General features: G+C 33.4%; 1 protein-coding gene across 45 annotated transcripts in view; it reads left to right on the top strand.

The window, feature by feature from the left end:
- The window catches only part of CLASP2 (cytoplasmic linker associated protein 2), a 177,324-nt gene that overhangs the window by 102,714 nt on the left and 60,046 nt on the right, over positions 1–14,564 (top strand). For 14 of the 45 annotated variants that reach the window (XM_072793518.1, XM_072793528.1, XM_072793522.1 and 11 more), the window contains 5 exons: positions 3,149–3,172; positions 4,843–4,860; positions 6,924–7,025; positions 12,783–12,953; positions 13,379–13,486. In XM_072793518.1, the coding sequence (XP_072649619.1) occupies positions 3,149–3,172; positions 4,843–4,860; positions 6,924–7,025; positions 12,783–12,953; positions 13,379–13,486 (423 nt within the window). Of the gene's footprint in view, positions 1–3,148; positions 3,173–4,842; positions 4,861–6,923; positions 7,026–7,178; positions 7,206–10,047; positions 10,075–12,782; positions 12,954–13,378; positions 13,487–14,564 lie in introns of all 45 variants that reach the window. The other 31 variants (XM_072793513.1, XM_072793512.1, XM_072793519.1 and 28 more) reach the window with 6 other exon arrangements.

Raw genomic sequence — 14,564 nt, 5'->3', positions numbered from 1 at the left:
TAGGAGGACTGTGTCAGGGCGGCATAGGGCACCTGGGTGGCTCAGTCAATTGAGTGTCCACCTCTTGGTTTCAGCCCAAGTCATGGTCTCATGGGTTGTAAGATCAAGTCCTGCATCAGGCTTTCTGTGCTTAATGGGGACTCTGCTTAAAATTCTCTCTCTCCCTTTCCCCCTCCCCCATTGCACTTGTGCTCTCTCTCATTGTATAATCTTTAAAATAAATGAATCAATCAAGACTTAACATTGTTAAGATAGCAGATAGACCTATAGATTCATTGCAATCCCCATCAAAAGTCCAGATGCCTTTTTATAGAAATTGACAAGCACATCCTAAAATCCATATGAAAACGCAAGGGATCCAAAATAGATGAAACAATTTTGAGAAAAAACAATCTTGAAAAAGTTGGTGGCCTCACACTTCCCAGTTTCAAAACTTATTCAGACCTATAATAATCAAGTGTCTGTAGTACTGGCATAAGGATAGACATAGAGACCAATGAAGTGGAGTTGAGGGACCAGAAATAAACCCATATATTTATGATCAGTTGATTTTTTTTCACAAGGATACCAAGACCATTCAATGGGGAAAGAATTCTTTTCAACAAATGGTGCTGAAACAACTGGATAGCCAGCCACTTGCCAAGGAATGAATTTGAATCCCTGCCTCACACCATAATTCAGAAAGTTAACTCAAAATGGATCAAAGACCCAAATGTAAGAGCTAAAACTGTAAAACTCTTAGAAGAAAACATAGTTGTAAATTTTTTAAGTAGTGTTTTCTTAGGTACTACACCAAACACACAGCCTAAAAAAGGATAGATAAATTGGGCTTCATCAAAATTTAAAACTTCTGTGCTTCAAAGACCACTATCAAGAAAGTGAAAGGACAGCATAAAGAATGAGAAAAAATATTTGCAAATCATATATCTAATATCTGGGACTTCTATTCCAATTACATGAAGAACTCCTACAACTCAGTAACAAAGACAATCCAATTTAAAAATGGGCAAAAGATTTGAACAGACTTTTCTCTAAAGAAATACAAATTGCCAGTAAGTGTATGAAAAGATGTCTAACGTCATTAATCATTAGGAATGTGGAAATCAGAAACACAGTAAGATACCACTTTATATCCATGTTGATGGCTGTTACCAAAACAATGAACAAAAACAAATGCTAGTGAGGATATGGGGGAATTAAAATCCTCATGCAATGCTGATAAGAATGTAAAACAGTGGAGTTGCTATAACAACAGTTTGGGAGTTTCTCAAAAAGTGAAACAGTTCCAGGTGACCTAACAGTTCCACTCCTAGCTGGTATATCCAAGATAATATGAAGGCTATGTTCTCATAAAAAAATGTCTTCATGAATGTTCATATCAACATTATCCATAATAGCCATGGATACAACCCAAATGTCCATCAGCTGGTGAATGGTTAAATAGATATGTCTGTATACTAGAATGGAATATTATTCAGCCATAAAAGGAGTACATTACATCAAAATACTAATGCATGTTTCAAGATGGGCGGATATTATGAAGACTCCAGCAGCCACTTATTGTTTGATTCCATTTACATGCAATGTCTAGAATAGATGAACCCATGGAAACAGGAAGTAAATTAGTAGTTGCCAGAGGCTGAGAGTCAGGGAGAAGAGGGAGTGGCTCCTAATGGGTACAGGAGTTCTTTTGTGGGTGATAAAAACTTTATGGAATTACTGATGAGGGTTGTGCAACCTTGTTAATATAATAAAAACACTGACTTTTATACTATAAAAGGATGAATTTTAGAGTACATGAATTATTTCTTAACTTTTTTAAGTGGGAAGAAATCTGGAAAACAAATATAAAACCTATTTATCTAGAGTCTTAAAAATAAGTTATATTTTATCTATTATTTTTATTACCAGAAAAAAATACAATATTTGAAATGTTCTAATGTGAACTAGAAAGGCTATTTGTAGCAATATTTTTTTCATAAGAAAGTCTATAATAGTTGTGAGATTGACTTAATTAGTTTCTTTTGGTTAAGGTTTGAATTGCACATAACTTCATTACAGAAGGGAAACGTGTCCCTCTGTCGTCTTTACCTGGCCCAGACTCAGAGACAATGAGTTCCTTGCCCTTAGCTCTTTCTGAGACTTAGATAATAGATTTTCTTCTTCCTCTCTTTTTTTATTTCTTGTTTATTTCTTTATTTCTTCCTCCCTTTCTTTCTCTCTTTTCCTCTCCCTCTACCCCACCCTACTCCCTCTCCCTCTTCTGCCTCTCACCTTCTCTCCTATCCCCACCCCCATCAGCTTCTTACACACATGTGACTGATGTGTTCTCTGTTTCCTTCTACTTTGAGCCTTGCTTGTCATGGCTTAACATTTATGGATGAGAGGGAGTGTTCATTGTTTTTCAGCAAACACTTAATGAGCACTTAGTTTTGCCAGGCACCCCACTAGGACCAGAGATCCAAAAATAGATGCTTCTGTACTGAAGAGTCTCTCAGTCTAGTGATAGATTGCTAAAGAATTAGCGGCTAATATCTTGTTGCATTTTATGCATTTAAGAGTTTGAAGTCCCAGAGAGACATCACACTAGAGGTGTTGAGGAGCCATGGTGGTATAAGGACAAAGGGAAAGATATAGTGGTAATGGAACTCAGAAGAGAGATCTGTGCTTGTGAGATTAGATTTGGAAGTCATTAAACTTAGTATATTACTTAAAGCAGTTGCTGCTGGGTTTTTTTGTTTTGTTTTGTTTTGTTTTGTTTTTTTGTTTTTATTTCTTCGGTACTAACTCCTTTGGGAATGGGGATATGATGAGTGTTTGATTTAAAGAAACTTGGAAGACAAAGCAAGAGGTCTGCTTGATGATGGCAAGGGTCCCAGGTTGGGATATGGGCTTCACTAACTTCTCTTTCTGGCCAATGAAAGGCAAACTCATATTATTGATTCTTTGTTTGTTTTTGTATCTTTGTCTCAAACAGGAACCTCATCTTGTTTAAATCTCCTTATATGTTTTAGTTGAAAACAAGTTTCATATACATGTCTTTGCTATGAATTCTGTCATCTTAAAAATAATGTTTATAGGGATTATAAGATTTTTTTTTCTAATATACTAAGTTTTCCTCTGTTCTTTGCTTGCTCTTTCATCAAAGAGGATACTTCTGACAAGATGGATGGTAAGAACTTCCTTTTCTAATTCTACTAAAGATTTTTATGGCTCTTGGATTCTGTATAATATCTTCATTCTCTTTTTGAAAATAGACTACTTATTTTGCAGCAATCTTAATGTAAAATGGCTATGTAATTCTCTGAATTTTGGGTTAGGTATATCCATTTTTGGGTTTCCCAGTCTCTTCAAAAACTAGGTTACTGTTCGTTGTAAGTTAATCAGTTATCTTTTTTTTTTTTTTTTTTTTTACCTTAGCTCATAAAAATATTCTTGATTTAAGTCTTTCTCTGAGATAGAATCAGAATCAGAAGAATGGAAAGGGATCTCTTTAGTCTACCAACGCTGATACAGAGAGAGACAAATGAAATATTTTACAGATTTATATGGTTATTTGTGAAAATAAAAATGCAAATTACAATGCTATCTTTTTAAGAGTGAGTTTTAAACTAACATTTAATCAGGACTGAACTTTAAGCTTTGGCTTTTTAATTTTAGTGTTCAAGTGATTATTGTATATCTCTACTTGATTCAGTGTGGTATATTTTATCAGTGTGGTATTTGTCAGATACTACACGGCGTATCACCTACAGTGTCCCTTGATCTCCTCAAATACCATGATGCTGTCTAGGAACTTGAGCTGTTGTTAAGAATTTATAGGAAGATACTGAATTAAATTAAGTCTTAGTATGAAATCTAGGAAAAAAATGAAGAACAGTATATTTTTCTGTCAATTATTACATAAGCCCTTAAATTGACATATCTTCCATTCTAATGAAATGTGGGATTTATTTAATCTTGGGTTGGGTACGTGACTATTATGTTGTCTCTGTGCTCCTCTATATATTTCGTGTATGTCATAAGTTTAAAAAATTACTGAATGAAATGAAAGCCTACCACAAAATAGTTTCTGTATTTTAAACCCTTTAGTATCACTTCTTGCACTGAAATTCTGTGTCCTTAAACTATTCTCACTTTCCAGATTAAAAGTGGAAGACTTTTCCTCTTTTAGACTCATCTGTGTCACGTGATCTGTTATTCTCACTGATGTTCAATCCTGTGTTTAAAAAAATATGTGTATACATATACAGATGTACATCTTTTATTGCTCTTTAGTGAGTTGTGATATTTTCACTTGTTCATTTCTGCTACTTTTCATTGACATCTTAAGGAGCATACATAAATATTGAATAAATAGCAAGGTCTTTGTAATGCTTTAATAAAAATACTGGGTTAAAAAAAAAATACTGGGTTAATGAGGCCTAGATCATGGATTTGATAACTCCCATGTTTGTCAGCTTTTTCTAGTTCTCTTATGGACAGATTTTTGAAAATGCACAAGAAAGTATTCTTATTCTGTAAAAATCTTCAAAGACAGTAATGACAGGGTTACATCTTTGAGTGATTAACTTCTATAATTTTCTTTACCATTTCAAATTTCGAGTATGAAATGTAGCAGATAAAAGTGTTTGTTGTGGAATGTTGCCATTTTCATTTGTCTAGTTTTAACCTTTTCTTGTGCTGTGAGTCATTTGATGACCTCAAATTTTGTGTAAGGCTATCAAACTAGATTTTTTTTTTTTCATTTTTTTTTAGTCTTGGGTGGGGGTTGCAAGTAGGTCTTAATATCAGCATTGGCAGAATTTGTTGAAATGTTATTGTTTTATTTCTCTTATTTAGGAGCAACATCTGAAGATGGTAAGAATTATACATTTTGTTAGTAACACAAATACCTCTACCTTAATATTTTCATTAATAGGCATTCAGTATTAAAAACTAAATAGGCTTAATTTCTTTGCACAACTATATAATTTGCCAGCTGTGATAGCTTCTATATTTTGTTTGGTTGTGTTAGTTACACATGTGGATTTTTTTCTTTAGTTCTTCATTTAGAGTTTGATTTGTATTTTGGATCATCTCATGCTAGAAAAAAACATGATTGCTTAACATGTTTAATAATATCTAGTATAAAATAAGTAAATAGTTTTTTTTTCAGTAGCATCATTAATGCTTTTCTTTATTTTTGTATTTTTGTTTTTAATTTATGCTAATTTATTTATACTTTGCGGGGAGCATGCTCCATTGCTTTATCATGGGAGTTTAAATGCATTTATTTAGTCTGCTTTTTAAATGTGTCTTTGATTTAGAATCAGTGGATAATTGCATATATGATTTGAATTTGGGATTATAAAAAACTTGCTAGATACACTAGTTTATTTTATTGAGCCAGTTTAAGAAAATAATTACTTCTTTTGAATTTGTAGAAAGGAAAAAAAATTCATTTTTTAATTTATATTGCCTAAAGGCTGTCTTATTAAATCTCTAATTTTGAAACACTTCTTTTTCTCCTAAGTTTTACACGGATGACCTTTTCTTGTGATCCAAAACCAAGTATATTTAACATTTTTAGTCTCATACATACTCTGATATATTTGAAATATTTCATATTTTTCATATCCATTGGAGTAATCTATAAAAAATGGTTTCTGGCACTGTAGCTTTGTAATTTAGAACAATAGTATCACAATACTTATCCTGATTTCTTTGTTATTTTGGATAAATTCTCCATTTCAAAAATAATAATTTTGTCTTTCTGTTTTACTTCTTAGTTGGGAGAACATTGTATCCTACTCTAAACAGATTCTGTAAAAGGGTGAAAGGCCTGAACTATGGGCTTATTAAGGGCCTTGAAGAATTGAGAGAATGCTAGACTCACCAACTAGACTTCTGGTTTTACTTCTGTTTTATTACTGGTTTTTAATCACTCTCTTAATCTTCTGTCACTCATTTCTTAATTTCGTAATTTCTCCCTACTCTTCATTTATTTTTTTCTAATTAATATAGCCATATCAGGCTAGCCAGTATAATAATTGCCTTACAAATTGTGCTGTTTAACTTGACAAGATTCTGAGCCCTTCTTGATGTTTGTTATTGGTTCTGATTTGATATGGTTGAGACTGCTTGAGAACACCATAGTCCTACTAGTAATATTTTTTTTTTACTAATGACCATTCACTTAGGTACTTTGAGAAACATTATTTCCTTTGGTTCAGAAGCTCTAGAAATAGATGTTTGTGGCTTGATTTTGTGGAGGGGGATGAATCAGTGGTAGAAGAGAAGGGAGTATCCTGAGAAAAGTGCCAACTCTTATGTGATAAATGTTTCCTCAAATTATTTTATAAATGAAATGGGCTGGGGGAAGAAAAATAGTAACTGTGTCCATATCTGTCTATAGTAACCTAGTGCTTGGCACAGGATGAAAATATGACACCATCTCTTCTTGCAAATCCCTTTAGAAGTATATTTTCAGTCAAAATAATTGTTTGAGTTTTTGTTTCTAATAAGATTAGGCTTATATTTAAACTATAGGCTGTATTTGAGAATAAACTAAATTTTATAGAAACTGAAATTTTAGAATTAGAACTGCCAATTAAGAAAATAAATTAACATGCTTATGATAATTATCTTAATTATGACTCTACTGAACTAATAATATCAAACTAAGAATGGAAATATTTTAGTTTGACCTTATTTTTACCCTTGAAAGAAAGTTAGCTTACGGTGCAACACATAAAAAGCAGTATGTATTCTAAAAATTTTAAGAGAAAAATAACCTGTCAGTGATGGTCACATTACTGCAGAATTTAACAATACGTGAAAAGCATACCCAATTAGAAAATTATAGTGAGATTTTTTTCCCCTCATTACTATTACCATTATAGAAAAATCTCTTTAATTACCTAAATAATTTTATTCCTTAGGCCGGGTGAGAGCAAAGCTTTCAGCACCACTTGCTGGCATGGGAAATGCCAAGACAGATTCTCGAGGAAGAAGTCGAACAAAAATGGTGTCTCAGTCGCAGCGTACGTATTGCCTATGAGTTTTCCTGAATTTGTAATACACTAGGATAAGTGTGTTGCTTGTATATGACTGTATTAGGAGATTGACCACTGGATAAAGACAAAGCTAACTTCAAAAAGACAAGCCACATACTGAGTTCTTGTTCTGTACTTTAGGTTCATCATCACCTGACAAAAATGAAGGTATTTTTTTTTCAATGTTTTGGATCAGTTGTTGTGCATGTTTTGGAATTTTTTTGAGTGGGTGTTGTCTTGTCTCTGGTGTGTACTAGGGCTGCATCATTGATTTCTGCCACTTAGACAGAAAAAACTTCATCTGCTGTATAAAGTTTTGCATGGAGATATTTTAACACAAATCTCTTAGCATTAAGGTTTTCTCAGAAACTTGCAAATGTAGAAAATTGTGCTTTTTAGAGGCAAAATAATTGTGATAGCATCTAATCTGGTTGCATCTACCTAATGCTATTCAAGGACAGATATGTGTGTCTTCATCTCCTCCCCAAATCTTTTAGAATACAGTTAGCATTTTTGGCAGGTATATACTGATTCATAGTGAGGAAACATAAATTAAAATGACCAATTCTATTATATTCCTTATTGAATTTAAGATTTATATTTTTACTGTTTCATTGGAAGCTGAGTTCCTCATAAGCACAATTATTAAAAAGCACAATTTTGAGGTCTAGGTAAAATGTTGATTCATTTCTACATGTTCCAGAATAGTAACCCATACATTTATGGCATTATTAATTTAAGAGTTCATTTCTATTCTTTATCAGATTTTTCACTAGCACTTAGCTCTAAAAATAGGAATATTTTTCTAGGGAAGTAATTTGCAAGTTATTCTACATACTTGGCTATTTATTTAACTACCATCCACAGTTGTGTAGGTGATTTATCAAGATATAGATGTCCTATTTTTCTGTTTTTAATTTGATTCCTGAATCTTGGAATCAGGGAAAAGAGCTGGGCTTGGAGGGGGCCATGTAGTGATTACACAAGTCCTGCCAGCAGGTTCTCCTTTTCTCCTTTTTCCCGAGTCAAAAAGTCCAGGCAGAGAAGTGATGGGAATATTCAACAAGAGTCCTAAAAGTAAGGGAATGCTTTGTAAAATTGGTTTGCAAATTGAGGATTATTTATAAATAGGAAAAATGGCAAATGCTTTCTGGATAAGGGCTCTTTTTCCAACCAAATTAGAAATGGATCATATCACATTTTTCCCTGATCTTTTGTATTTTTAATTTTTTTCTGTATTTTTAGAATAATTTTTTTAATCCATCTTTAGCAGTTGTAGCATAGTTGCTTAGAGTCTTGCTACTCAAAATGTAGCATCGGCCTCACCTGGGGGCTAGTTAGAAATGCACAGTTTCATACTACTACAGATGTCCTGAATTCAGTCTTTTTAACAAGATCACCAAGTGATTTGTGTATAATAAAGTCTCAGAAGTATTTGATTTAGATCATGGACTCCGGAGCCATCTTGCCCACTTGTGAATCATGGCTTTTCCACTTTAAGTTGCTGTGTTTCTGTATATTTTTCTATAAAATGAAGAGTATAATCCCAGAGGACTGTAGTAGGATTAAACGTTGTAGTATATTTCATATACTTTAAGACAAATAACAAATACCTGAGCCTTCAGCTGATAAAATTGTCCTCATTGTTATTGTTAACCTAATGTCAACTGAGTTTTAAACTCCTATTGTGTACTTTTGTACTGTTATGTTTATGGCCTTCAGGAAACAAATAAATAATGATAATGTTAGGAAATTTAAAGCATAAGGAAGAATAAAGATAGCAACCCAAAATTTATCCAGTATCTTAAGGATAAAATTAAATTTGATATGAGCTATTTTATTTAGTTCTTTCCTAAAGTAATTCCAAGACAGAACTTGTGACAAAGATTCAAAGTGCTTTGTGTATGGTTTTCTAAGATACTACCTAAGGACCTTCCTTTTAGGTATATTATAATTACTGATCACTTCAGTAAGATTTAGAATAACTTTTTTACATTTGGTTTTTCACTTTGAAACCCAATCTACAATACTTCAAATCCTCTCCTGAAGTATGGGAACATAATAATGATGGGTTTTTTAGGCCTCGTAGGATTTTAAGATCAGAAGACTTTCTCATTATAAAATCACTTAGGTTTTAAATCAGATTGAAGAGGTTTTTGTTTGCTTGCTTGCTTATTTATTTGAATGACTGTATATTCCATTCCAGATTCTTTTGAAAAAGGAAATTATGGCCCTATATGATTTGATGCAAGTTTCTTTACAACATATTTGCACAGAAATATTGCTGTGACCTCCGTCTTCACTTTGTTGTGAAGTAATTCATTAGAGTTTGCATGATCTTTCCAAATTTTTTTATTACCATTTAGGGAAAAAAAAATCCCTTGGGTCAAAGCAGGTGTGTTTTGATGACTAACCAAAATAAATAAAAGCATACCCAATGGAGAGACTTCCAGATTTATATTTACGTAAGGATGGTGTCTTGTTACTGTCGGTAGTGACTGGTTGTGTACAAATGGCTGTACAGCCTGTCAGAAACTTGGTCTCCTCACCCCCGCTCCCTGCTGTTTGTTGTTTTTTTTTCTGTGCATCTTAAAAAAAATTTTCTAGCTTTTTCATGTAAGCTTTCTTCAGCTGTAAGATGTAGTACTTTACCTGTAGTTTTAAATTAAATGTTTAAATAATAAAAATTAAACATTTAATTATTTAGATTATAGGCTATTAGTAGAAGAAAAGCTGAAGAATTTACACTTACTTTTGCAACTTCATTTCATCTGCTTTGTACATGAGTGTCTGATTTCAGCTGTAAAAGCTACTAAATATACTGCTTTTGTTACAGACATCTGGCTTAGGGATTTTTCTTTTAAAGTTTGCTTTTTTTGCTTCAGGGTTTTTTATTTTCTAAGAACTGACTAAAGCTTTCTTATTTCCATCTGCCATTCATTTTAAATCTGCTCCTTCCCTCTTCCTGGATTATAACCCTTACCCTAATTCTGCCTTTGCACTTGTTCAGGATCACAGTCTGCTAATACCATTGGTGGTAAGAATCTATAGACTCTGTGTGTGTTCATCTGTTGTTTGATCACCTATTTTCATTATTGAGAATGGGTTCTATTCAGCAGAAATTCTCAACATAAAATTATATCATGTGTAGCCATATTGGGGCAAAAAATGCTAATTATCTTTGGCCTGTCTTCATTTTATTACCAAAACCTTGAATTGTTGAAATTATCTAAGTTGATCTCACAGGCTTAGTCATTCAAAAGCAAAGGAGCTTTTGTAATGCCTTGAAAATACCTTGTAAAAAGTATAAAGTGGTAGTTTGAAAACTTTAGGTAGCATGAGAGAAATTAGGTATCCAGTTTTAAGTTTTGCAGATTATTTTCTAGTAGCATGCTATTCCCTGGGTAGATCATGTCCCTTTTCATCAACCATGTGGTTTTCTTATAAGTAATTAGCCTATGAGGTTCTTGGCTGAGGAAAGAACCTTGATATTTTCTCTAAGCACAAATAATTCCAACATGAGTCATAGGCATTTGACTGTTGGTAGGGGTTTGGAGTCAGTAGAGAAGAGAGGGTAATGATGAAAGCAAAATGAACACTGGCAATTTTATTTTCTAGGAGAGGGTATGAATGAATTTAAATTGAGAAAGTGTGAGCTTGCATAATTTTGTTGACTACAGTTAACCTAGGATAAATGGAGTGATTACTCTGCTTCTATACCGCATGTTTCTTCTCTGCTGAATAGACCTGCATTTCAAGGAATTCTCCAGTCTCCAACAGCACCTTTACCCCTTAAATTTATATTGTTTTTAACAGAATATCATATTGTATGTGTTCATTCAATTCATTATTTATACTTTTTATATTGTTGCAAGTGTCCCATAAAATATTCCATTGGCTTATCTTGCATTGTGAGTTTGTGGCATGTTGGGTGTTTGGATGTTTTGGTGTGTATGTTTAGTTTAGATACTGCATGGAGAAAATAGGTGCCTTGTGGGTATCCTTAAGGTTATAACTGAAAAAATCCGATTTGAAGATTCTTCACCTGAAACACCAAGAAACAATTGAAATGAGCCATCGCTTTAAAGTAGAGTTGAATAATTACCCTGCAATAATTTAGAATTCCTTCTACGTAAATTGCTAATTTCATTGGAATTACTGCTTTGTTTTATACAGTATTGCTGTAATCAGTGGAAGATAATTTTCATTTTGTGTGCTGGTAAAGTTTAGGAATTAAGCATGAATTTAAATTGTATTCAATAAGACCGTGCCAAGAGAGCTATAGTAATTGTCACAGATAAGCAGCCCATGCACCACAACCAGCTTACCTCCATTCATGTATCATCTGACCTACACAACATGATAAAAATGAGAAAATTTCAAAGTTTTCATGTTTTTAAAAACCCTAAAACCTAGCTGGTATTACCTCAAGACACAGCTGGCTGGAATTAAAAAGTCACCCCTCCCTGCCTTATACTCAGTGCTCCTCCTTCATTAACATCTGCTGCTTGACCACATTGACATTTGAGTCTTTAGTTTTTGTTCTATGGAAATGATTGGGTAAGATTACAAGGTGAGCAGTGACTAACCTTTTGGTTAAGAGAGGTGATGCCCAACAAAGGGGAAAAGTTGCTTTCATTTATTTAAGTGCAAGTTTAACTTTTCCCCTTTATAATGCTACCATTCAGAATGTAGAATTAAATTTTATCTTGTAGTTATCTAGTTTTTTTTCCATTCAATGCATACATAAAATGTTTTGATTGACAAGGAGCTCATTTCCTTAAAAGTTAACCCATGCAGCTTGCCATGTTTCTTAACTTTTTTTTTTTTTTTTTTTTTAAACCCTTGCTGTAGTCTCTGAGATTTTGTCTGGCTGCCTCTGTCTTTTTCCCCTGACCATGTATTCTCTGCCTTCCAAGACTGAGAATCACCAGTTTGGAAAGGGTCTGACTTCTTTGACATTGCTTTTAGTTCTTTTCTGTCCTCATTAGCCCTGCATCCTAAGTGTGGCCACTCAAAATCCTTTTCTGTTTAAAGGCAAATTGCAAAGTGCACATAGAAGCAAGATAATTTTGTTATACGCATTCAGCGACATCTCAGAAGGCAAAATCTTTTAACGTGGAGAAAACTTTTATTATATTCTTTTTTTTTTTTTTTAAGATTTTATTTATTTATTCATGAGAGACACAGGCAGAGGCAGAGACACAGGCAGAGGGAGAAGCAGACTTCATGACTCGGTCCCAGGAATCCAGGATCACACCCTGGGCTGAAGGCAGGCACTAAACTGCTGAGCCACCCAGGGATCCCAAAGTTTTTATTATATTCTTAACAAAATAATAGCAGTAATGGAATGGCTAATCTTTTTTCCTTGCAAATATATAAGCTTTCTAATACATAGCTATAGCCATGTGAAATGCATTGTCAGAGAAGTTATTTTTTGAAAATCTTTTATACTATTTATATTCTGAAACATACTATTAGTGTTGTCCTTATTAAACATAGCATCCTATACCCCCCAAAAGTGAAAATGGATTTTACATTATTTCTACTGTTTAGTCCTAGTATATATAGCATATTTTTTTTTCCAGGTTGTGGTTATATATGTCTTCCTCAGTCCGTTTCCTTTGAACTTAAAATTTGCCATATTATCCCAGTTTTCTCAGATGTATTTCTTGAATTTTTATTCTTTCAACAAGTTCTCTTAGAGTTCACATCTTAACATTTGTATGTATGTTTGGTGTTCAGCTGGCAGCCGATCGGGGTCTCCAGGAAGAGTTCTGACCACAACAGCCCTCTCCACTGTGAGCTCTGGTGTTCAAAGAGTCTTGATTAATTCAGCCTCAGCACCGAAGAGAAGCAAGATACCTCGGAGTCAGGGCTGTAGCAGAGAGGCTAGTCCATCTAGACTGTCAGTGGGTAAGGTATTCTCTGTGAGACTTGGGACTTCTTCTTTCATATTTCAGGCTGGGATATTGGGTAGCATGACAGACATCAGTTGGACACTTAGAAGCTAGAAGAAAACAACTCAATTCAAGGAAAATTGAGATACAGATTATAAATTAGGTATCTTACCTGAAAAATATAATTCATTTATATTTTAATCCTTTTATTTGCAGCCTTTTTATGTTTGTAGAATACCATTTTACCCTTGTAATCTCATACAAATTAGAGGACTGTATTCAAATTTAACTATATTCCTGGTAATGCTTTATCAAAAGTAATTTCTTCTCAACCTTAGAAAGATTGATCAGTTTCTTTAAAAGAAAAATAAAATAGCATATCACAATTCAAATTCTGTCTTTTGTTTCCTCCCTTTCTGTGCTGCTGTTGCTTTGTTTTAGCTCGAAGTAGTCGTATTCCTCGACCAAGTGTGAGTCAAGGATGCAGCCGGGAAGCCAGTCGGGAGAGCAGCAGGGATACAAGTCCTGTTCGCTCTTTTCAGCCCCTTGGTAAGTACTTGGGCAGGTGTTGGGTGCATTTCTTTCCCCTCAGCATCTGATAACAACCTCAGCAGACTTGGAGTTTAGCTTTCTTCATTGACAGCCCATCTTTCCGGTCCTGATAGAAGAAAGAGTCAGAAGGAAATTACATGTTTGGGAAATTCCTTTGACATTTACTTGTTTTAAGTGAGCAAGTTAGATCTTGTATAAACAAATTGCCTCCATAATCAAGTAAATATCACACAGATTTGAACTACAGAATATTGAATTCAAGATTTATCTTAAAAGATAAATCTATACAATTTAAAGGTAACATTTAAATATTTACCCCTAAGTGAAGTATGGGCTATTTCATTTGATAAAATAAGTGCTGTTAGTTTTTTTTTCAGCAGAAATACTAACATTTCAACTTAGATATTTAACTTAGGTTATTAGGAAGAGTGCTGTGCTGCAAAATGCCATATGAACTACTAACTAAAATGGGGAAGATTAATATTTTTATAGTATTTTACAGTTCAATAGTTGTTTCCCATATATTAGCTTGTGTCATGTCACTGCTGTAAAACCTCTCTGTTCCTGATTATGTAAGCTATATTCTAACCTTGACTATAGGAGTATAGTTACCTAAATCGTAAAAATCTTAAATGTTTAAAACTTTTAGTATTTGAGAATAATCAGAGGCAGAGTTTTTTACATTGAAAATTTTTAGAATTTCTGCATGCTTCTTCAACTTTTTAACTAGTATGTACACACCTAAAACTATTTCCAGTTTTTTTCTTTTAATTCTATAAAATGTAGTACTTGGAGAATTTCTCCTTGGACTTTGTGTACATACCTAAAACTATTTCCAGTTTTTTTCTTTTAATTCTATAAAATGTAGTAATTGGAGAATTTCTCCTTGGACTTTGTGACATTTAAGTAGAACATAGTTCTATTCATTGTCTATTAGAGTTATTATTTCCTCCAATAGACATGTTAGTATAGAATATCTAGAGATTAGTTTCTTGTTCCTGGGCCATTTGGTTCAAATAAATCACTAGACTGCCCTGTATAGACCTAGGAAACCCCATTGAGCTAGCGACACCGA

This window comes from Canis lupus, chromosome 22 (genome assembly GCF_048164855.1).
Source record: "Canis lupus baileyi chromosome 22, mCanLup2.hap1, whole genome shotgun sequence".
Lineage (NCBI taxonomy): Eukaryota > Metazoa > Chordata > Mammalia > Carnivora > Canidae > Canis > Canis lupus.
Note: the sequence above shows the minus strand (reverse complement) of the source record. Positions and strands in the feature narration are given on the sequence as shown.